This window comes from Protobothrops mucrosquamatus, unplaced genomic scaffold (assembly GCF_001527695.2).
Source record: "Protobothrops mucrosquamatus isolate PMUCROS unplaced genomic scaffold, P.Mucros_1.0 scaffold1472, whole genome shotgun sequence".
NCBI classification, from domain to species: Eukaryota; Metazoa; Chordata; class Lepidosauria; order Squamata; family Viperidae; genus Protobothrops; species Protobothrops mucrosquamatus.
The window spans coordinates 6,705-31,659 of record NW_015387650.1 but is presented as its reverse complement, the minus strand read 5'-3'; the positions used below and the strand labels follow the sequence as shown (position 1 = coordinate 31,659).

Genomic DNA, 24,955 nt, shown 5'->3' with positions numbered 1-24,955 from the left:
AAATGGCCAGGTCCTTCCTTCCTTCCTTCCTTCCTTCCTTCCTTCCTTCCTTCCTTCCTTCCTTCCTTCCTTCCTTCCTTTTCCTTCCTTCCTTCCTTCCTTCCCCTTTCTACTGCTTCTTTCTTCCTTCCTTCCTTCCTTCCTTCCTTCCTTCCTTCCTTCCTTCCTTCCTTCCTTTCTTTCTTTCTTTCTTTCTTTCTTTCTTAAATAAAACCCCAATTGAAACCACAATAAACTTCCACTCCCCTGGTGACAACAATCAGCCCAAGCCCTTGATGGGCCCTGCACCACCGTGTCTTTTATACCTGGCCCTCTCTTCCACAGGTCATCATGGGCTCCCAGCAGAATGTGGATACCTCAAGAAAGCGGCTTCAGGAAGACCTCCATCTCCAGAGCTGTGGAGCCCTAAGCTCTCCCGTTGCCTTCTTACGCAGGGCCCCCGTCACTCATGCCTTTGAAAGAGGAAGACCCCACAGTTTAATTGAAGTGTGCCGAGAGACCATCCTTTGACAATGAGCCTTTTGCTCTGCTGAGGAATACAAACTCTGCAAAAGAGATTGTGAGGAACCGGGTAATGGATGGAGATTCATCCCCTCCATGGCTGTCTTTGAAAAAGCAAACGGAAACTCAACCAGTGTCTCTGAAAGAGTCTTCCTCTTGTAGAGGTCCACGCTAGATTTTTATTCCCAGGTCTGAGCGCTCAACTCTTCATGACTACATATTCAACCATGGCTCTTTTATGGAAAACAAATTGCTTCTTATTTAACAATGAAACAAACAAAAAACCCACCGAAGCGTATCTTTTTCTCCTCCTACCAAGGAATTTCTTTTTCTAAGTTCTAAGGGGTATGTCTGGGGAGTAAGGGAGAGTGGGGTGGGCTGGGGCAGAGGGGGGTGTGGCGAGGGAAGGAAATAAACTTTCTTGCTAAGCTGCAGTGATGCTTCTGTACAATTTAGGAGTTGCATTTTAATTACTGTACCTTGAAAGTGTTTGCACCAAATCTGAACAGTGTTTTCATAATTAAAAGGGTATTTCTGGAGATGACAGACTTCCAGAACTGATTTTGTGCTGGCAGTAGATCTATCTCTCCCTCTTTCTCTCTCTGCTGTCATTGTTGGGTTACTTGAACTGGGAAGAACGAGAACAACATTGAGAATGTGGTTTCCAATTCCTGATTCCAATGTGGTCACTAGCATCGTATTTTGTTTTGGAGTTTATTAATTTCCATTTTTTCACAGCCCACATTTGGTGGACCTTAGGAAATTCAAGTTCAAACTCCCCATCAATGACTGAAATTCACAGAGAACTTTGAACTGGCTGCATTCTCATTTCTTGAGAAGATTGGAAGAAAAGAGTGTTTTGTACATCACTGTTAGCTTCTGAAGGAAACGTGGAGCAGGCATCTAACCAATTCCTTTGTTGTTTTGAGAACTCTTATTCTGCTCACTTAGGGCTCTTTCTTCAGAACTCCACTCTTACTTCACTCTGTCTTAAGGAAACCAATGTAAACATCTCCTTTTGGCCTGGTGGTTTTCTAGACAGTGAAAACACAACTTATATCACCCCATAATATCTGGCTATGCTGGCTAGAAATTGTAGAAGGTGAGGTCTAACCCACCTGGTTTTCCTCTTCTCCCCCCATCTATGGCAGGAGCTTCAAAGGTTTGGAGAGAAGAATAGTCCATCAAACATCCATCAAACCACCATATTTGGAAAGTGCCTTTTGAGCATGAAGCTACAGTGACCTCCAGTGGAGGACCAAGGAAGTTGGGTTGCTCACCAACTGGTGCTCCTCAGAAGTCTGCAAGACCAACTTCTGATGGGTAGAAGAAAAGCCAAACAATGCATTTTCTCTACAGCAAGACCTTGTCCTTTTCAAAGACGTTGTGGGTGCCCATCTTCCCACATGTTCCTTCGAAGGAGACGGAGGCTAGATACCACCAGCCTTGGCTCAGTGGCCTGTAAAACAACCAAACGAAGCTGCAATTGTTTTATTACTCCAAATTTATTAGTGAGTATAGATTAATTCTCTCCTAGGGTCCCTTGCATGCAACAGAGCTCTACGGTGTTACTCCTTGAAGTAAAGTAATCCTATGGTTTTACTGTAGGCTAAGGCTTCTTCTTTTTGTTTTTTGTTTTGGTCACAGTGTCATTTTTCTTCGAGGCCGTGGACCACAGGAGAGAGGAAAAGAAATCGAGACGAAAAGAGTTACATCAGTTGACATTTATCTCGTAATGAACACATGATACTTACTATTCCTTGGTTTATCATTGCCACAAATCTCTAATACTGCTGATGGCAAAGACTTTGCATTCGGCGTCACTGTTTACATTCAGACATGTTGGCTCAGGAGAATCAAAGACAAACAGAACAATATTAAACATTCTGATATAAAAAAGTCGCATTTAAGCATGGCTTCCCGAGAGTGAAGTTCCAACAAAAGGGTGATATGGAAAGTGGTGGAACGAGAAAAGAGGATCCATTTCCCTGGTTTTTCCCGACTTGCAAAACTCTAGGAACAGTATTTTCAGCGTTAAAAAGGATCGGTCTCTCCAAAACAGAAATGTATCTCATTTAAATAAATATCCCACATTCGTATTGCAAAGATTCTTTCACTTTTTTTCTGGCAGGGATATTGAGAACTCCCAAAAAAGAGTTTGTTTCTTTTTCCATATCACTCACATTCACTCTGAAACCTTCCTACTTCACATACAAACCACGTCTCATCAAAAGTCACATTACACGTGACAATAAGGATACCAATGACAACAGCAGGTTTTGTTTTTCATTTGATAGCAATGGACACTCTCCCACCCCCAAACCTCCCTCCAGCACCCCCCTTTATAACGGCACCCATCCTTAGTCGTTGCAACAACCCGCCAGTGTTGGAACATCCAGCGGAAGCCACCCCACTCGGAAAGGACCTGTTTCCATAGACTCGTTCACACGTGCCTCGTGGCTGAAGGTGGTGGCAGAGATGGACAGAGGGCTACGGACATGCTGGAATCACCTTAGAGTAAAGTATTAGAAGTACAGCCCACCCAGAACGAGGACAATGCAAGTGTCTCTTTGTAACCAGAAGGTTGAAACAGCCCTGGGGCTTGATCAGCTGCACGGTGGACTTCATCCTGAGTCATGACGAGGGAGTCTGCCAATCACGTGGCTGGAAAGATGGTGTCAGTGGTTATTTGCCATAAAAAGAACATCATCATCTTTTGGCAAGGTTTTCAAAGGAGAGAGAGAGGTAAACTAAGAAACAAACCAACAGAAGAAGGCAAAGGAACTGGATCCATTGAGTGTCCAGAATAGCCAGTTTTGGGTTCAAACCGTGCCCGTTTCCTACAAAATACAACATTTCTCTGGAAGTTTAAGCTTAGGCAGCAGGATGTGGTTTGCTTGAGGAGCAGTCGAGCTTCCCTGTTGAGGAGCAGTCAAGCTTCTCTTTTAGATGTAGAGTGGAGTTTCTTGACCAGTGAGCAGCCTGAACATGGCAGCAGGCATTGTCTTCATGTGAATCTGTTTGGAAGAGAATTAGTGATGATTCTGGGACTGGAGGCTTCAGACTGGATGCCTACAGCCATTCTTCATGGTTGGTGTGGACCTTGGACATGGCCAAGCTAACCATGAAGGTCAAAGCCCATCGATAACCAGGGCACAGATGGAAAAGATGTTTTCCTAAAGCCATGGCCAAGCACAGTATACCTGATACCTAACAGTTCTCACCCTTGTGAAGTTCTATGTTCTCATGAGCTCAAGGCAGGCTACGCAGGGCTGTGCAGGCCACAAAAATGTCAGGGCAACAGCTTATTTCCCCCTGAGAGAGCCAATGCTGAACTTGATGGACAGACCCGGACAAAGATGGAAAGACAATTTCCAAGGTGCGGAGATATCACCCCTAAGTAGAGGACAAAGAGCACCCTCAGCCACTTCTTAATGGCATCTTGGAGCCGTGGTGGCCCAGTGGTTAGAATGCAATATTGCAGGATAACTCTGCCCACAGCCTGGAGTTCGATCCCGATGAGACTCCAGGTTGACTCTGCTTTCCATCCTTCCAAGGTTGGTAAGGATTGTTGGGGGCAATATGTTGACATTTGTAAATCACTGAGAGAGTGCTGTAAAGCGCTATAAAGCAGTATATAAGTCTAAGTTCTATTGCTATCTTCTCAAAGGTGCTTTTTCAGGAGGCAACTGGACTTCCTTGTTTTTCTTTGAAGACATTTCACTTCTTATCCAAGAAGCTTCTTCAGCTCTGACAGGGTGGTGGGGAATGGAAGGAATGAAGCTCTGACCCTATCCAGTCAGAGCTGAAGAAGCTTCTTGGATGAGAAGCGAAATGTCTTCAAAGAAAAACAAAGTCCAGTTGTCTCCTGAAAAAGCACCTTTGGGACAACCATGACCTGCATGAAGGAGAATCTCCGTAGACATACCGCTATCCTCCTTCATCCCCTCTGCCATCCTAACTGTGAGGCAACTTGTCAAGTTTGGCATGACATCTCCGGCCCCTTTGCCTAGTCTGGAATGTACTAACGGTTCTTTCTTTTGATAAAAAGAAATCAAAACTCTTTAATATCCTGTTATTGCTGCTAAAAAAAAGGCATGCTGGGAAGACTCACCTCTCCTACGGAGTTGGACAAGGCTTGCACAATCTTCTCATGAGCTGTAGCAACGACACTTTGACCATTGATCTCGATAATGCGATGCCCCACCCGGACCCCACCTCTCTCGGCAATCCCACCTCGCATCAAGCTGCAGATCTGGACACAGAAAAGGAGACATGTTCAGTTAAATGGAAAAGGTGCAGTTTGGCCAGAAGGTTTAGAAACAATAGGAAGGTCTTCTTCTTCTTCTTAGCTATCACATTACAGAAATTATGCATTTCTCTTGGTTGATGGATTCAGTCTTTGACCATCTGCTATTCTTCACCTCCTTCTTTCCAAAGGTGGGCAAAGAGAGGGCAAAAGCTACTCAACATTAAGAAGCTAAGATGACGTCAAACCCAACATCAATGGGAAAAGAAGGTGTTGAAATAGCAACAGTTGATCTTAGATTTAAATATTTACAAGGATGGTTCCTGTAGCCATGAAATGGTGCACCGATAATGTTCTCTAGTTGGGTCATGAGACATCTGCAAGCCAACAGTCAAGCTCAGAGGTCATGAAGGTCTCCACAAACTCTGATGATGCCTCCTTAGCATTGTCTAAAGCTCCTGATTGATCTCCCAGGTCCCAGCCCTCCAGTGCCTCTATCCTAATTGAACTGATATCCCAATCAGCCTTCATCGGGTTCGTGCAGTAAAGGAGAACGATAGTCAGGGAATTCTCCTAAAGCCCCATGCTCCTCATGCTTTTAAGTGTGCGCATTCCCCAAAGGAAACACCACACTTCCTGCAAGTGTCAGCTGTAGAACAGAGTAGAAATGGTTGCTATGGGAATAGGTCCCTATGCACACACAATGCGCATACAAATGGGCTTTAATTCCTTTTCTTGGATACATCCCGACTCTGGGAAGCACATTCTTTAAAAAAGTCGGTTAGGACATCAATACGGTGCAGCAAACAGGCTTGAAAGTTTGAAGCCAGTTCCTGGAGAAAGTGGGTGCTTCCCACTGTCTGGGAAGAACTTTTGTTGACCTTTGAGGAGGAGATTTTAGGTTCAAGAAGAAGAAGAAGAGGTTGAAGAATGGGTGATCAAGGGGGCTAAGAATTTGGATTATCATATACAGATAGACCATGGAAAATACATGGTCAAAAGGCTTGACTTTTACATTATATTAGGATTTGCATTTTTTTTTTTGCTTTTTGCTTTTTGCTTACTTTATATTAGTTGGTATTAGGGGGATTTCTCCGCACCGGGAGACCTGTGGAAGTTGCATCTTATTGCAAGACATCAGTTTTGTAGGTTGCTGTAGAAGCAACAGCTGCAAAGAGTAAATTGTGGGCTACATTTCTGCACCAGGAGACAATGCCTATTTTCCTTAATCATGAATATATGTTATAGCCACTAGATGGTACTAAGCAACAATTAAAAAGAGGCCTAGCAGATGATAAAACAATTCTGAAGCCATCTGGTGATTTTATACGGGTGGGCAAAGCTGCATAAGGCTTCGGACACAAACATCTGGACTGGAAGCATCTCCTTTTAAAGGAGGAGGAGCCGGGAACCCTAGCACCCTGTCCTGAAAAACCAAATATGAGCCTCCATGCCCCCCCCCCAATATACAGTAAGGCTTCCCAATTTCCTTCAGTTTCTTCAAATTGTAGCTTTCACTAGAAAGTGTCCTTTCACGGCTCCTTTTCAGGACCCAAACAGATACCCCAGAGGTGATCAAGAGCCTAAGGACCCTCCCAGGGGTACCTATATCAGGAAGGGGGTGGGTGGGAGAGAAATATGTGTGATGACCTTATGCCTATGCCATCATGTGCACAATCTCAAGACACCAGGACATAAATACACAATTGTGGCAATCGCAGGATGACATCACTTGAGTATGGAATCGTTTTGTTGGAGTCGGGATAGTTTGCCATGGACCTTCTTTGATGCTCCCACATGCTTTATTCTTTTCCTTTCACGTGTGTGAATGTTACAAATATGATGACCAAATTTGGAATCTCCATCTGTTGTTCCTGATCAGATCAGGGTTGAAAGTCAAATGTTGATTTCTGATTTCTGACCTGTTTAGGATCTAGGTCCAAAACATCACCTGAACCCAAGTGTTCCTTGACTTACTCTACGCACTGAAAAGAAAGGGAAGAAGGCATCAGCTCTGTATATCATCTGGGTGCTCATTGCAAGTCAGGAGAAGGCCTGAATGTTTGTAAGGACACCTAGTTTCTGTGGCAGACTAACATGGCTTCTTTTCCAGGATTTGTCCACAAGACACCCAAGTATGTCTGGTTGTCCTCTTCTGTTGAGGAAATGTTGCTTTCCCAGCCCCATTTTCATACCCAGGATTGAAAGAATGAAGAGACTTACAATTCCGTTCTGTACACTGAAACCCAGCTGGTATTTCAGATCCGGGCGCTTGATTAGGACAGTGGTGACCGGAGGGCAACTGACAATGTTCAACTTCACTTGCGTCTGATTCTTAAGACCCTGCAAAACGCACTCAACATTAGCAATTTCTCATCAAGCAAAGCAAGTTAGGCAAGATGGGCGTCTAGAACGGACCAGAAGAAGGTTGGGAAAATCATGACCTCACCACACCAATTGAGCCAACCGATATAATTTGCATCTTTTGCAGAATGTCACAATCGGCCTAATATCTGGGCTACTTTAGATGATGGTTAGGGAATTCTCAACATGTTGTGAGACCTCACCTGGGCACTCAACATAGATTGCAAATTTGGTAAACGGGTTGAGATGGGTGTCAGAACCTAGCCAATATGTAAATATGGCAATAGACGGAGTTAATGCTGGAAGTCAACTAGAGTCATTCCCTCCTCCCAGATGACTAGCTGACACACATAAGGACAGATGGGGTACCTTAATGATTCCTTGGCAGGTTGCTAAAGGAAGGCCAACTAAACTGGTCCCATTAATGGACATAATCTGGTCTCCGATGCTGAGCTTTCCTGAACGGGCTGCCGGCCCTCCGTTCATCATGTTAGCCAGGATGACGGTGGGCAAAATGGAGCCCCAGCCAGACTCTACCACCACCACACCAAGGATCTCCCCCTTGTGTTTGGCGATCTGCAGCTGGAAGACAAAAGAGCAGAGAGGATGAATGCCTGTGGAACCCCTGGAGAAACAGGAGAGGGCTTCTTCTCCAAGCCTGTTCTCCAAAAGGGCCATCTCCCTTATGTCTGCGGTGCATAATCTCCAGGGAACTGTTACAGGGTGTTGCCAGGCACCTTCCCTGCATGCAGAAGAAGCCCAGGCTCAATCAAGGTTGACTCATTTTTTTCTCAAGGCCTGTCTTGAGGAGGGGACATGGTGATTGGGGGAATTCAATGTGACTTCCTTGGGCTGGGCTCTTTCCAGAAAAATGTTGCATTAAGAGTGGTGACTTCCTTCCTGTCCCTGCTTGGCAAACATTTCCACCCGCAATTCATTCTCCTCGTTTTGAATTGTGACTCCTTCAAGGAAAACCTCGTTTATTATTGACTTCCTCCAATAATCCAAACAACGGTCCAACATGCACCAGTGCGCATGCGTGCTCTTTCCCTCGTCTTGCATCTGAGTAGATTACAATTTATTTACCCTTCCCCCAGTATTGATTTAAAATCCAATTTCCACCTGGCTTGTATATTTTGGCTTCACTTCCCATTCCTTTGGCTGCTTTTCAATGTCCAAGCACATTGCTTAGACACAGTCCAAGCTGTCAGGGATACAGAGATGACTTGCCTCGTGGTTACATCTATGCAGCTAATTTCAAGAGTAGAGTTTTCTCCTCTAAAATGACTTTTCAAGTATTAAACACCTTGGGTCCTCCAAGGCCTTCTTAAAACAGGTAAATGTGATCCATCACCCCTTTGTTTTCCAAAAACAACAGCAAAACACTGACTGATGGATTCATCCATCATCTATAAACAACAGCAAAACACTGACTATCCATTCATCCATCATCTATATAGCCATCTTATATGGCTACCCACCTCACAAGAAGTCTGGGTGGTGCACAACAATCAAACAAAGAGATACAGAAAAAATATGGCTTCTTTCTACAGGATACTCTGGATTTATGCCACTCAGCTGTGACAGTCCTGGTCAACATCTCAGTGAACTTAATTTCACTCTTCTATCCTGAAGGCTTTAAAACGAGATTTGCAAATGACTTCTTGAAACTCCAGCTGAGTTCTCAGCAGTCACCTCATGCATAAGGCAAGGAGCTTCAAATGATAAAAACTTCCCTCCACCATCCCAAAATAACCCAGTTCAGAAAAAAAGGAATCACCTCTTTGCAGTTCTCTGAGTTGGAGAAGTGAATCAAATCATCATTATACATTTCCTGGGTGTTGATGATGTCACTGTACTCTTTCTGACTGAGATCTTCGGGGTTGATGCCGTTGGCCCGAAGAAATTCCTGATAGGCCACGCTGAACGCTTGTCCAATCGATTGAGCTATCAGCTGAGCCTTCACGAGAAGGAGAAGAAGAAGGAAAGAGGTCAACATCTTTGGGGAACAACAGCATCCTTGTTGGCCATCTGAAGGGACTGACCCATCCTATTCTGGAAACTGCTGGTAGCCCCCGTGGACAATGTTTTTATTCCACTGCAGAAATGGAAACTGTTTGGATGAAGACTAGTAGGAAAAACCATTGAACTAAGCAAAACTTTGCAGGATTCAGAACAGAGAGGTCTTCACAATTATTCAGGGTAGGGAGGTGAGACAAGACGAACAAACTCAACTTGTTCAGCTTCAGTCACCTCTCTTAAGTAGAGATCGCCTTAGTTTTTGGTCCTTCACCACCAAAGCAACTTGGGAGAAAACGAACTTCTCTGTTTTCAAGATTTTGAAGCTCTCCTTCAACAAATATTCTCCAGTAGCCCAGGAGTCCAGGAGACAACAGGACTAATAAAAGAGGAACCACTTTCTCCCATTAATGCATAATTGGGTTTGGAAATGGTCTGTCTTCACATGTGGCATCAACTGTAAGATCAGATGCTTTTCTAAGGCCATTAGGCTCATTTGTGGAGTATCAGATTATCAGAGGCAATTAGCTCTGATGGCTCTTGCAATAACCTAATTGATTAAACAATAAAAGACAATATACAATTCCACAATGTTATACGATCTCTTACTCCAGATTCCTACTTTACTCTGCTATTCTCTGAGGTGTGGTGGATTTCAGTTCCCATGCTGTCAAGAGGTGTCCCCTACGAAGGCTTCTATCCTGGCTAGAATTATGGGAATTGGAGTCCAGAATATCAAAAAGTAGGAGGCCAATAAACCTGGAGGAGGGCTGAAATTTATGGGAAATTGGAGACCTAAACATCTAGAGAACTTTTGATTTGATCCAGTGGAGTTCCTTCTGATGCTCTTCTTCCTTTCCCTTTATTCAGATTTTTAAAACCCCAAGTTCTAGGTCCCCGTTTTTCAAGCTGGCTGGGGAATTCTGGAAATTGAAGTCCACACTTCTTAAAGCTGCCAAGGTGGAAAAACATTGTTCTAGGTGAACCACTGGAATGTTTTGAGTAGGAGAGAAGGATAATTCCTGGTTTTCCACATCTGGGTTCAACTCTGCCTCGGCCAAAGCCTGAAACATGGACTTCTTTCAAAGAAAGGGTGTATCTTGTATGGAATTCCCGTACAGTCATTTCAGACAGGAAAAATAGGCAAGTCGTGGCCACTAGGTGTCACTACAGCAGAGACAGTACAAGGGTCAGTCGTGGAACATAACATGGACTTCTAATTAAAAAAGCACCTGTAGGAAGAACTGGAATTAAATGCTCACTGAAGCCATTTAACATTACTCTTCATTCTGGTTACTATTCTGGAACCAAATCATAAGTTTTAAAATTCAGATTCCTATTCTGCAATCGTATGATTTTACTTTTTAATACTTTAGTTCTTCTGCCACCCTTCCTCGCCATCATAAAATATGGTGACTGAGGACCTGCCACAAATAGTGATGTGCATGAAGCTGTAAAAGAACTGCTCAGTTTACTAACAGTTGCTGCCCTTATTATATTATTATTCTTGTTATCCTTGGGTGATGACATTGCTGGCTGGGTGGCAGTTTTACTTTCGAGAGCAGGCATCAGAATATCATTTTTATATGTCCTGTTTGGTATACAGAAAAATGTCAATAACCTTATCCTATATCTTATCTCTTCTAATTTTTTCCTATATCTTATCTTATATCTCATTTTATCCTATCCTATCCTCTTATATCTTATATCTTAACCATCCCTGGGAGCTTGAATTTAAAAGAACAGAGAGGATTTGTGCAAGAATCACCAAGGGTCAAGTCAACACGAAAGAGGTCATATGCCGTTCACTCACATCCTCGGATTCGAAGACATGGCAAATCATCTTGTACTGTTTCTTTCCTTCTTGCACCCCGGGGGTCGTCTCGATGCAATCCTGGGATGCTGATCGAGGCATCCGACGGCGGGCCATCAGGACCACAATGTTGCCGATATCAGCAATGTAGGAGATGGTGCGCAGCGCGTGGTCCATCATGGTTTCCTAGAAGAAGAGAACGAAAAAAACAAAGAGCAGGTCCCTTGTCACTTGAGAAAGGCTGCATTTATCCCCAGTTAATGCAAATTAAGAGAGGAAAAATACAGTACAAATAGTCCTTGACTTATGACGGTAAAGGAGCCTGGAATTTCCATCTTAACTCATGATGGTCGTAAGTCAAGGCAACCAAGGGATCGGACTGGTAAATTGTTCTTCATTAAATACTTGTATTTGAATGCAACTTCACTGCTTGGGTGAACAACTCAACTCCTTGCCTTGCATTTCAGATGGCATCGTAGGAGAATTGCCAGTCACCACACCTGGATGAAAAAGGAGGGCATCCAGACTGCAACTCTTAGTGAGGATAGACTGAAACTGGCCAGGATCAATGACAGACGGCATTGATATTCTCGCGTTGTTTGACTTCTGTTCTTCCACTCTTCCCGGGAGACCGCTCTAAGCATCAAAGTCAACAGAGGCCTGCAGAGAGCAACTCCTGATTCGCCATGGCAGGAAGCAAATTAATTTGTTCAGAGCCCTCTTAGCACCTCCAGTCTTGCTTTTAGCTACGGCGGATCAGACACAAAGTGGGCCGTTGGTGTTTCTGCACTTACAGTTGGCTTTCATTATTTACATGCAGCAGTGAAATGCAGCTATGAAATTCATTTGCTACGTCAGCTAGCTTGCTCCATTATGGCTTGCCGTTTTATTAAATGCCAGGAATAAACCCAAGGCTGCATGGCGGTCACAATCAGACCTTTTCATAATGACCGGAACAGCTGCCTGGCTGGAAAAACCTACAAGCCAGAAAGTAGAGTGAGATGCTTGAAGAGAGAGTCACTTTTCCAGGCCTGGGAGGATAGCAATGGCAATCCTTGTTTAGCAACTGCCTCAAACAGCGACTGCAGTCATGATGGGGATGAAAAGGTAATTTTGAAGCTAATTCTTGCATTTACAACCTTTGTGGGTCTGTAAAGTGAAAGGAAGCTGAATTCGGATCATAAACACCGTTTGGTTTCACTTTACGACTCTTTTGCTTAACTACTGAGTGGTAGTCCCAATTGTGGTTGCTAAACAAGGACTACCTGCATACATTCATGTTGCAAGAGATAAGAACAAATATTTCAAAATCTCTGTTTTGGCTTGTGGGATTGTGATTGAGGAAGAGATGCAAAATATATGGAAGAAAACCGAAAATCTAGTTGCTGAGGGATCCACTCTCATGGTTACAGGACATTGTAGTGGTTTGGAATGCGTGTTCAAGATCCTTTCAAAAATAAAATGCAAGGTATCTTCTCTTGCTCAAAAACTCAGATCAGCACATTTTTCCAGCCTTTCTCCATCTAATTTCAACTCTCAGAATTCTCAAGGGAAGAGAGACCACACTAGATGGAGAATTCCTCAGATGAAGACCCAAACTTCATGTGGGCAGCTGTCCTAAAGCCAAGATGCCTTTTGACAAAGTCACAGCTGAGGTTGGGCAGGGAGATGGTCTCCTCTAGCTTTTCCTCTCCTCCACTTTTCCTCTCCAACCAACAGGATGGCAGAAGAAAAAGAGTTAGCTCTTCTAGGACATCTGAATGGGACACTTGTAGAAATGTTGAGAGATTAGACTTTGGCCTGTCGAAATTATTTCATGGCCCTATAATTAATGCTGCAATGATGGGGCTGTAGGCTTACCTGGGTGTCTGCATTAAGAACTTTAATTCTCTGGGTGGAGATAAACAGGTCCACCTCTGTCAAAGCATGTACATCCCCTTCAGAAGTCTAAAAAAAGACAGAGTAGTAAATTCGCTTAAAGAATGTTCTTGAAATGGCAGATTCCTCACAGATTTACTTTGGATATGATGCAACATACAACAGGCACACTGACACAGAACAGCTATTTGGAATGGCTAATTTTCAAAAGACACATGCAAAGCTTCAACTGTACAAATTAACTTTCAAGTTTCAGAGTCCCGCCTTCACCAAAGATGGGGAACGAGGCAAGAGAGCTTCTAAATCTGAAGTTCTGCAACTACAGTAATGATCCCCAGCAGGAACTATTATATTAATCGGATGAGGCTGAAACCCAGAAAACTTTTTAAAGATCAAGAGGTGACTTAGATGAAGGGGACTTTAATCCACAGAGGTTTAGGGCAATAACCAAACTTAGAATCTTTAAGAGTTGCATATATTTTGGCCATTTTTCCTTTTTTAGACCACCAATGGGCAGATATGGGACTTGTTGGACCTACTGTGATTTTTTTTTTGTCTTTATTAAAAACCCAAAGTTGATGTATGATGCATAAAGTAGGAGTTTAGCATTAAGGATCAAGCTCCATTCAGCATTTTGTTTTTCAGCAGCCACTTCACTCAAAAATCCATTCTTGGTTCTTTTTCTCCCAAGCTTCCATCAACCTAATCTTCAGAAGCAAGGCAAGTTGACCTTAACGAAAGAAAAGCTGGCTGGCAGACCGAATAGACCCCATTGTGAAAATGAAAATAAATCATGACTGTTCTCTGAACCGTTGCTTCTGCTGAGGGAATCAACAGAAAGAAATTTTTGCCAAAGAAAAATATTATGTTTTCTGAAGCATAGCAAAAAATTAAAAAGGAAAGGAGAAAAAAAAATGTCCAAGTAGCACAGAGAGAAGGAGAGAAATGGAACGTTCTCCAATGAAACCAGCTGGCCTGCGTCCCTCCAGCCAGACAGGTATATTTTAAGAATGTTCATACAAACACAAACACAAAGATTCATATTACGGTTTCATGAACTTCCACACGGAGAAGCACAACAGGATGCACAAGGACAATTGAAGAAGGTGGGGTGAAAAAGCCAAAAGCAACCCAAAAATGTGAAACAGACATTAGAATTCAAGAAAAACAGTCTACACACCGTTTTTTTCTTGATTTTAGCTGCCTTTTGCATCCTCTTGGGGAGAACGAGAAGCATTAAAAATAAATAAATTGATACATAAATCAAAGGGAAACAGACAAATGCATAAAAAGAGTGGGGGTGGGGGAGAGGGAAAACCATCTTAGGACATTAGCAAAATATTTTAGAAATCCCTTCTTTCGGGGATCCCAAAAGTGCCAAGCGGGAATTTGACGGAAGGGTATCCTGGAGGAAAGGGGTCTCAGGCAGCATTTTGAGAAGGAAGGAGAGCATTTCAGAGGGAGGTGAAACCTGCCACTCTTTTGTCTTCTTCTCAAACATCAGCTGATCTTCCTATTTCCCTAGAAGTTTTTTGCTCGCTCTTGATAAGCCAGAATTGCAGGCTTTTTAGGACAGGGATCTCCAAACTTGGCAACTTTAAGACTGTGGACTTCAATTCCCAGAATTCCCCAGACAGAATCCCTGAACCTGGCCTTGATGATGACTTCAAAGCCCCTGGAAAGCCCTTGTGCCTGTTGGCTCTCTGCAGCAAGGGGATCACTACACTCAACGAGGAGGAGCGGCGTCCCTAAGCCTTGAAAGCCCATCCCTCAAAGGGGTTGGTCCTTCCCACCCTACCTTGACACGGCTCACTGCCTCTTGGGCTTGCATCATCCGGATGTTTTTGGACGGGTTGCGTTCGGAGAGCAGCTGGGTAGAGCCCAAGTAATTGGCTGCAAAGATGATGCCATCAATGAGGTCCTCAGGCTCGCAAGGCCCTGGAACTAAAACAGAGAAGAGGCAATGAGGTCTGCAGTTCTAGCTTATTTCCACTAAATGTGGCTATAAGACTCCAAGCCTTAATTAAGCAAAGATCCTTGAGATAGTCATAAAATGGAGCACGTGCAATGCTGAGATGGCTTGAAGCTTGATTTTTTTTTTAATTTTTTTTTGTTTTTGCACACTAACAGAGCTTCCCATCTCCCAATCTAAGACCATTAGAAGGTGAGGAAATTTCCTCCCTTTAACAATGCAACAGCAGAGACAGGGATGCGTGCTGCCGCAGCAGCCAAACACTGTTCTCCTAAGGAGAAAAATAAAATAAAATCACAGGGGAGAGATGTGGTAAATCAAGAGACAGATTCCAGCTGGCTCTCCAAATAGGTTCATGAAAATACATATTTTCCCTTCTCTTAAACCCACAACAAGACCAGAGTTTGTTCCTAGGCGAGGCACATGTTATTCCCCCAAGGAAAAATAACCGCTAGAGAAATTCCCCAGTTGCTTAGCTGGTTATTGTTCCTGTTAATTTAAGCATGTCAAGATTAGAAAAGAGGAATAACATTCATGTCAATTGACTAGGGTTTACTGGTTTTCTAAAAAACCTTTACAGGAGAGTATCAGCTGGCACTGACCATCTCAAAACCAGCAGGATTGGACAGCTGAGAGGCCAACGTAAATCAGAAGACAGTAGCCAAGAGGCATTGTCAAGAATCAAACTATGGTCTCGCAGAGAAAAGGAGAGCCAGACCAAGCTAGGGCTGACACTATCCAAGCAGATCAGTTGCTAAGGTGGTTGGTAGGGCTCATCCTGGGCTTGAGAACACTTTATTTGCTGGTTGATTGGTTGCATTTATAGATGTCGAATCCTGGAGCACACAGCAGAGTGCAGGAGTGGTGAAGAAGCTCCAAGTCATACTTTTTCTCATTTATGAATCTTTCTAGGCCACCCTCCTGCTGAGGTAGAGCAGAAAGCTTAAAGGGATGGACATATCTCAGTCTGGGGCTAAAATGAGATCCAAGTAGAAGCTAAACGAAGCTGTTTGGGGGAGAGAAAAAAACAGTTCACGCTCAAGATGGCAGCCCCCTTAGATGTCCTTGTGGACCCAAAGTCACCAGCTCCCTTTTCATTTGATGGAGGCAATCAAAGTTCTCTGAAGATCTCAAGTTCCAGAGGTAGATGCAAAGAGAAGCAAGCCTTCCCAGAAGACTTGGAAAATCAAAACTATTCTTCCCGCTCTCCCCCCAACAATGGGAACTGATGAAGCAAAAAGTGTGGAATGTTTTCCAACTATTTGAGGGGTCTTGGAAGCTCTTGGTTCTCAATTGGTTGGCAGACCTGCCCTCTTTCTGCAAACCATGGAAGATCAAGGGGGGAAAGTCCTAGAAGACACGTCTGGTTGTCCCAAAGGTGCTTTTTTTCAGGAGACAACTGGACTTTCTTGTGTTTCTTTTGAAGACATTTCACTTCTCATCCAAGAAGCTTCTTCAGCTCTGACTAGATCAGTGGTTCTCAACCTTTTTAATGCCGCGACCCCAACCAGTCGTAAGTCGAGGACTAAACCGGTCGTAAGTCGAGGACTACCCAACCGGTCGTAAGTCAAGGACTTTCCCTGCCCGGGAGTGCCGTGCATGCGTGGTTCCGCCCCCTGCGCCGGCTGAGGCGGAGCTGGCAAGCGGCAGAGACGGAGCAGGCCGACCACCAGCTGGCCCAGCCCAAGGGAGGTAAGGCACCTGCCGGAAAAGGGGGGAAAAAATGGCGGACAAAAAAAATGGCGGACAAAAAAAATGGCGGACAGCCTTGCTTGGCGACCCCCATGAAATGGTCGATCGACCCCAAATGGGGTCCCGACCCACAGGTTGAGAACCACTGGACTAGATCCTTCTATCTAGATCCCACCATCCAGTCAGAGCTGAAGAAGCTTCTTGGATGAGAAGCGAAACATCTTCAAAAGAAACACAAGAAAGTCCAGTTGCCTCCTGAAAAAAGGACCTTTGGTTCTAGAAGACATTTACTGATTCTGGCCAAACTGTGTTCCAGGATCAATGGAGTTCTTCATATAAAGATCTCCACCATAATGGAAACAGGTGGCTGCAGCAAGAGCTTCTATGCATCCGGGTTGTGAAGTAGATCTTTATGAAAAGAATCCAGGACCTTTTCAACCAGTGTTGCAATCCTCCATGTTTCTACCCAGGAATAAGCCTGTCTTACTCACAGGGCTTCCTTCCAATCCAGGCAGCCCTTTCCTCAATTATGCCCATTTATCTTCTTGGGGGGGGGGAATGAGAGATTTTCCTTCAGCCAACTTTAACCATAGATATAAATTCTCTAGCGTTGCAAATGAGACATGGGTGAAGTGAAACATGCTACAGTCCAGGAGATTCCCAGCAAAGATCAATCATAGAGATAAATTTAAATTTCATTAGGCCACATGCCTGCGCTGGTTATTAAAGTAATATTTAAGCACCCTGGCTGCGGAGGGATACTGAACGTTGCTCTGAACCCCCTCGTAGTGGGAGGCTTCTGAAAAAGCCAGTTTATTTGATCTACAGTTACATTAAGGACTAGTTTTTAGGAATGGAAGGAAAGAATTCCAGTTACAGAATCGCTGCTCTTGAGAACTTTCTAAATTCGAAGATAATCTCTTTAGCTTATGGTTGAACTGTGGAATACTTTGTGCTCTCTGAATTGGGTCGTTTACTTGTAGACGTCTCATGACCAACTAGGGAACATCACCAGTCCTTGCACTGTACTTGGGTTTGTTTGAATTTCCTCCCTATATTTTTAGAGCTATATTTTTTTAGAGTAACTAATAAACATTGCAAGCAGAAGGGTACTTACCATCAACAAAGCTTGGGAAAGACGGTACTTTCTTGCTCTGTATGGGGATAAAAATAAACAGCGATTGATCACTTTGAATGTTAATGCCATGCCAGGCGAGGAACCTGCTTTTATTTGTTTGTTTGTTTGTTAGTTAGTTATTAAATTAATTTGCCCCACATTTTACCACAGGTTAACTCTGGGCGGCTTACAACGTTAAAAAGGATAAAGCTATACAAAGCCTGTATATAACACAGGTGATGAAAAGCACCTGGATCACGTCTAGTTTTTCAATCGGTTTGCATTGTATAATATAATTATAACACAAGATCTTTTAGGACAGCAAAGAAAACCGGTCCTTCAGACGTATTCAGTGACAGGGGATTCTCCTAGCTGTGGTCCATCTGGCAGATGCCACGTTCCTTCAAGGGAGCCCATTCTCCCTGCCTTTGCAAAGACAACCGGATGGCCAGCGAGGTCTCCCCCTTCAGATCTTGCAACTGTATTGACTTCAGCCATGATTGCTTCTCCAGGCTCTTCACAATTCAGCTCAAAACATTTCTGAGAACTTTTTCCTGAGCGAAAACCCCTTCCATAGAAAACCCCCAACCTCCTATAGGTGCGCTGAGGGTTTATTATGTTATCAATGAGGCTGCCCTTGACCCATGACCTGGAAGTGAATCCCACCTGATTTACAATGCTTTTTACCATGATGGCTTAAGCAAATCACTGATGGCTTAAGCAAATCACTAAGTGAATGGTGCCGTCGTTAAGCAAAGCTGGCTTCCCCCGTTGGTTTTGGGTGTCGGAAGCCAGCTGGGAAAGTCGCAAATGATGATCTCATGACCCCAGGAGGCTGCAAACATTGTACATACGTGTCGGTTGCCAAGAGCCGAAATTTTGTTCACGTGACCATGGGGATGCTGTGACAGTCATAAGTGTGAGGACCAGGTGCAAGTCACATTCTTTTCGGTGCCAGCATAACTTTGAATGTTCACTAAACAGATGATTGTAAGTTGAGGATTACCTGCACTGATATTCTTAACATAACTGGCCAGGCCTAATTTCGGGTACGTAGCTGTTGTATCAGCATCGGTGTGATTTTAATAGGGTCTTTGCTCATTATGCTTATGGATTGATCAATTTAGTTCCCACCGGCCCCCATGAATGGTACGTCCTATATCTACACACACAAACATTGTACAGGTGGGCCAACAATTTTCTGCAGCTTCAGAACAACATAAAACAGGGAGGAGGAAAAGAAGAAATCTACTCAGATCCCAGGACTTGCCTCCGGCATATTATTGTTGTCGATCGGTCCATTGAGATCAGAGCGCTGCTGCTTCCGGGGTTGTTCTAAGCCGTTGCATACCTACACAGCGAAGGGAAGCGAGAGAGACACACCATGGCGATCAATAACGTAGGAGGAAGAGAATCAATGCTAACAGCATTTATCACTGCCTCTCGTCCGTGAGTTTTATTGCTCCTGCTGTGGAAATAAGAACTGATTTATGCATTGACTGGTTGGGCAGCACAAGAAAGATTGAAGTTTCCCTCAAGCGCCTGGATAGACACTTGTTTCCACTAGTCCTGAATTCCATATTTCCCCATGGATTTGTAGAATGGATGCTGGAGCCATTCACAGAGTGACCCAGCCCACCATCTCTTTGGGAAGGAGAACATTAGGGTGTGGGTCCCCCCAGTGTCAAGGAGAGATACACCATGGAATTACTTTTGCTTAGTAAGGCACATCATCCATGGAAGACTTCCCATCAAAATCGTCCAACTCTCTATTAAGGAGAGGAGTTGTTTCCTGTTGTGTGAAGGAGGATTTTCAGCCATGGTTGTATGAACACATCTAGCCGTGCCCCAGAACAATTGTCTTCTCTGATGCACGACAGGTAATCCGCAACTTACAACTGCAATTGGGACCAGAACTTCCATCCCTGTTGTTAAGTGAGCCATGCCTGATTTATAACTCCCCCCAGTCATTAAACAAATCCAGCTACCCACATTGACATTGCTTGTTGGAAGCCCCTGGGAAGTTTGCAAATGGTGACTGCACAATCATGTCATAAATGCATCATCATACATTTTGATCGTGAGAATGCATCGGTCATGAAGTGCAAGGATCAGTCATAAGTTGGCATTGTTTTCAGCACTGTTGTAACTTTGGTCACTAAAGGAATGGTCATAAGTCAAGGACTGCCTGTAGAGATAACAATGGGGCCCCAACCTCTGGCAGGCTTCAAGTAGAACCCAATCAACCGCTTGCTCTGTCCAGGGTCCTGAAATCTCCCTGGCCTTCCTTTGAGGACTGCAGAGGCCCCCTCAGCACAAAACTGATGGGGTAGACCTCCCCAGTGAGGCTCCATTTCTGTACCCTTTCCTGAGAACGATGTTCAAACAGCAGCCTTCTCACCCAAGGTGGGGAGGGGGTAAATTTATGCAGAGCATCTAGGTCTTAAAAAGATTTGCATTAATTGAAAGCAACGTTGGAGGAGCATGGCGCTTTCCACCATGGCAGAGAGGCGAAATCCTGACACACTTTCTGCAGTTCCTTCATAATGTTTATCCTCACTTGGATAAAAAAAAAAAATCTAAACCCCCTGCTCGGTTGTAAGTGCAACATGTACCAGCATGCACAAAAAAATCCCAATGCAACAGAGGTCATATGTAAAAGACGTCTGCAGCACTGCCTGGCAACCGCAAATTATTTCAGGAGCAGGCAGCGTTAGATCAAAAAGACAGGGTGACTGCAGAAGGAGGGAATTATTTACAGGATGGAATGACAGCAGATATATTGGTCTTGGGGTGCCCAACAGCAAAGTTTCTCCCCTTCTTTACTAGCCATGTCAGGTTTGGTTATAATTCATTTTGGTGCTGCAAAATGTGCATTTACAGACCAAATTTAGAAACTGGATTAGATTGAGTTCTACAGTATCTGAGGCCGTTTTCCCCAGCTGTAATTTTACAACCTGCAGATCCATTGATCGCAGAAGTCCTTCCCCCATAATCTGGAGCGTTAACAGATGACTTTGAGATAACTCTGGCATTAACTGGGTTCAACTTAATGTGTTGCATAAGCCCAGCCATTTATGGTTTATTCAATAAACTGTGGTTCAATAAATAATGGCTTCACCTAATCTGTGAGCCAAGCCACTTATGTCCCATCATAGCTTTCTTCAAAACATATAAGACAGACAAAGAAAGAACAAATGCATCATATCAGCTGCTGCCAAATTTATTATAATTATCATTAATTAATGGATATATAACTTAAGGCAACAAACGTACCCAATTCTCCATTCTACCCATGGGAAACTCAACATGTCATATAATTATTGTAAAACCAAGGCTGATTAATATGTACAATTTCAAACCAAGTTCTTCTCTCTTTGCTTTTAAAAAATAGGGCAATTTTTCCCTTGCTCCCCATCCCTGTTTTCTTTGCATATGAAATGCCATCAAATGATTATTATTTGCTATTTCAACAAACTATTATGCATTCAGGCTGTTAAATCCCTTGGGACAGACCCCAATGCTCTATTTTGGAAACTGGGCAACACGTTCCATTTTCTGAAATGGATTAATTTCTTTGTAGAGCTATTTTAGAGAGGGTGAGACTTTCTGGGGCAAAACATGTATTCATAGCAGGGTGGTCTATATATTTATTTATTTATTTATTTATTTATTTATTTATTTATTTATTTATTTATTTATTTATTTTATTAAACTTATATGCCGCCCTTCTCCCAACAGGACTCAGGGCGGCTTACAGCATATTAAAACGATACAAACACTATCCCCAATAAAAACCAATTAAAAACAAATATTTACCGCTGTGTTATATATCAAAGTAATTGCTGGTAATTCCTCCCCAGACAGCACATTGCACAGTAATATGGAGGAGGAGGAGGAGGAGGAGGAGGTGGTCATCCCTAGCAACACCCAAGAGCTGATAGAAGGGTCTTGCAGCTACTCCATCATTTTACCTCCTTGAAATTCACCTTAGAAAGATCCTGGACTCAACATTCTGGGGAATAAACTTTCTTACTGCAGATGAAGTTAGGGGAAGTCACTAAAGAAGGCTGCGTGTTTTTTCCCCCAGCACAGCAGTCCACACACCCCTTTATTCCTTCTTGCAGTCTATCAATTCTTCCGCTTCCCAGGAATTCGTGATGAGTCACAATGGTGTACAGAGTGGAAATTTTGCCTCTGCTGAGCCGAGTTTCAAGTGCAAACAAAAGACATCCAAATGCAATTACAGCTTCAATAATCATTACGGAAATTCAGCCCGGCTTCCCATGGATAAATAAAATGAGAATCTGAGGGCGCAGATTTTTAACCCGGCCCAGCTCAGCTCGGCTCGGCTGGAGTACAGACATCTTCCTTGGGAGCCAGAGCTACTCAACTCAGTAAGACTCCCTTCCAAGTAAACGCTCCAAAACTGCACTCCTAATAAACTGACTGCAGATGTTCTCCAACAGCTGCACATACAAAAGGTGGTGGCACAAATTCTGAGCATCCTTTTTTTTCCCCTAATGGGGGAAGGGGGGGGGGAAGCCGTCTCCCATTTTTCTGAAAAACATTCAGAAGGAGTTCCCTTACAAGGGAGACTAACCTACCCATCCGCCTGTCCACCTGGTAAAGCTTAGGATTGGCCGAATGGAAGGCTGAGCTGCCCTGTTTCAGCCAACAGGAGAAAGCCTTTCTCATGTACATGTAGCCCTCACCTTACAGCCATACCTTTAGCGACCGTTTGAAGTTACAATGGCAGGGGGGGGGAAGGTGATTTATGGCTGGTCCTCACATTTAGAAGCAGGGCAGCATTTCCCACAGTCCCCTGATCAAAATTTAAGTGCTTGGCAACCAGCACCTATTTATGATGGTTGCCGCATCCTGGGGTTATGTGATCACCATTTGTGACTTTCCCAGACAGCTTCTGACAAGCAAGATTGGTGGGGGGGGGAGCTGGATTTGCTTAACAACTACCCTGTTCACTTAACAACGTGGTAAAGATAATTGTAAAAGTGGGGGTGATTCACTGAAAAACCGCCTCGCTTAGCAACAGAAATCCTGGTCCCGTTATTAAAGTTCTTATTTAAATTTATTTTCCCCATAATGCTCAAAAACTTTAATAACGGGATCTATAACGAGGTGATTAAGATGGTTAACTAGAAAAGAAGCTTCCTATGGATGTGGTTGTTACTTGTAGACATACTAGAAAAATGTTTCTATTCAATTGTTATCTACTAAAATACGAAGAAATGTACTAATTTAAGGTTGATAAAAGAGAATATTATTGGAAGAAGAGAAACTCAAGCTACTATGTGGAGTATGGAATTATAGAAACTAATTGTTATTGATTGTTTGTAAACATAAACCCGGACAACACGCTGTTTAGCAAATATTAATGGCGATTATGTTAAAAAAAATTAATAAAATACATTTAAAAAAAAAGAAATGCTGGTCCCGATTGAAGTCGTAAGTTGACGACCATCTATACTTGCCAACCTTTCTATGCTTTATATATATAAAAAGAAGAACTTCAAAGGGAGCATTTGTGAGCTCCTTAAGGGCAGCCTGCCCATTGATTATAACGTTTATATTCCCCAGAGAGCCGGTTAAAGTGTAGATTAACTTCTCCTCCCTCCCTCCCTCCCTCCCTCTCTCTCCCCCTCTCTCCCCCTCCCTCTCCCCCCCTCTCTCTCTGTTTTCCAAAAGGACATCTTTCATAACACAAGAAGAGAAGGACACTCCACGGAGGCAACTTATGGTGGCAATTCAGCCTCAAATTTCCACTGCTAAGCAAGGCAGTAGTTAGGTGGGTTTTGCCCCAGTTTATGCCCCTTTTTTTGCCGCCGTGGCTAAGCAAATCAATGCAGCTGTTCAGTGAATTGTGCGGTCATTAAGTGAATCTGGCTTTCCCCCACTGGCTCCGCTCGTCAGAAGCCAGCCGGGAAGGTTACAAATGGGGATCAATGATATCCAGAACAAGGCAACTTCACAACGATGTGCCAGTTGCCAAGTGCTCGAATTGTGGGAATGCTGCAAAGGTCATAAACCATCCTTCTCAGTGCCGTTGCAACTCCGAATGGTCACTAAACAAATGCTTGTAAGTCAAGGGCCGCCTGCATTCTTTTACCAGATGAGCTGAACCCCTCGGCAAAGGAGGAGAACCCCTGACTCACCTGTTCTTGTGGCCAGGTCTGCCGGTCCTCTGGAGTCTTGGACTTGGTTTTGAAGCCCCTTGGGGCCTCTCCGAGCTGCTTGGAGGCTGGGGGGATGTTCAAGGACTTGGGCCGCCCCAGATGCCGACCGGCCGTATGGCCAGGCTCCCCCTTGGGACACGTCTCTGCATAGTCATTTGGCACGTTTTCAGTCCCGTCGTGCTGGGGGCTCATTTCCGAGGCGCTGTTGATGCTGTTCATGCTCATGCTCATCTTGATCTCCGCCACGATCTGGTCGATGTCTTCTTCCTGCTCTTCCAAATCCCCCCCCTCTTCGTTCCGGCCGTGGTAAGGGGACATCCGGCGGGAGTTGCCATTGGCTTCCGGCGAGTAGTAGCCCCCTTCACTGGGATGGCAATACTGGATGCTCTCGTCTTGGTCCTGGATTTCAAGACAGGCCACCTCGCTTTCCAAAATCTGGATACAGCCTGCATGGTAGCCCACCGCTTCGGCCACGTTGTCCTGGTGCTGGAGTTTGGTCTCCACCCATTCACCTTCCTCAATAGCTTCGTGGCACTCGTCTGTCTCGACGTGATGCTCTTCTTGGGGGACGTATTCTTCCCCGTTGCAGTCCATTCCTTCCAGGTAACTGTCATCCTCCGGACAGTATCGAATATAGTAGGTGATTCCTTCCTCTTCCTCCGGAAGTCCTTCATCGTAATCCTCCTCCTCCGAAGTATTGTTGACATAATCCGAACTAGAGTCCCCATCTGCACTGTTATCAATATGCTCGGGGTCAACTGGGGGAAGGCTACCTTGACCAAGTGATACCACGTCCATCACCTTCTCCACATAGTCTTCCCCGGACAAAGTACTGTTGGCCTGTTCAGCTGCTTGGCCGTGGGGAGAAGAAGGACAGGCTCTTGTCCGGTGATCCAGCATGGCCACAGTGGTGCTTTGGCATTTCCTGTTTGCCATGGTGGTGGACATCTTAAAAGGCAGTCATTTCTCTGCACTGCCTGTGGGAAAGAGTGAAACAAAAATAAGAATTACCTGAAGAACGAGAGCAACAGTGCTAAAATGAAGGGTTTCAATTTATCCAGGGTGGTGGGTTGCAATGGGCTGGAGGAGAGTCATCACTAGGTTTCATGATCTATTCCAACAAGAAGAACAGGTGAGAATGTCACTCATTTGTAGG

At 44.1% G+C, this 24,955-nt stretch overlaps 2 protein-coding genes across 3 annotated transcripts in view; one reads left to right on the top strand and one right to left on the bottom strand.

Annotated features, from left to right (window-relative positions):
• FAM189A1 (family with sequence similarity 189 member A1) overlaps nucleotides 1–538 on the top strand; it is a 70,720-nt gene extending 70,182 nt beyond the window's left edge. Inside the window, exon 12 of the mRNA XM_015822129.1 lies at nucleotides 325–538. Within this exon, the coding sequence (XP_015677615.1) occupies nucleotides 325–510 (186 nt within the window). The 3' untranslated portion in view covers nucleotides 511–538. The remainder of the gene's footprint in view (nucleotides 1–324) is intronic.
• A 2,908-nt stretch (nucleotides 539–3,446) lies between these two features.
• On the bottom strand, nucleotides 3,447–24,738 carry APBA2 (amyloid beta precursor protein binding family A member 2). Of its 2 annotated transcripts, XM_015822135.1 has the most exons (12): nucleotides 23,779–24,738; nucleotides 18,876–18,956; nucleotides 17,606–17,642; nucleotides 14,623–14,768; nucleotides 14,005–14,040; nucleotides 12,807–12,893; nucleotides 10,947–11,132; nucleotides 8,895–9,074; nucleotides 7,484–7,696; nucleotides 6,974–7,093; nucleotides 4,616–4,756; nucleotides 3,447–3,518 (listed from the first exon to the last, which is right to left on the bottom strand). In XM_015822135.1, the coding sequence occupies exons 1-12, from the start codon at nucleotides 24,733–24,735 to the stop codon at nucleotides 3,447–3,449; spliced, it is 2,256 nt and encodes a 751-aa protein (XP_015677621.1). In that variant the 5' UTR covers nucleotides 24,736–24,738. The 2 variants fall into 2 exon arrangements, with proteins under 2 accessions (XP_015677621.1, XP_029141123.1); XM_029285290.1 differs by lacking the exon at nucleotides 14,005–14,040 and having other exon boundaries at nucleotides 23,779–24,735.
• Between the last annotated feature and the right edge of the window lie 217 nt (nucleotides 24,739–24,955).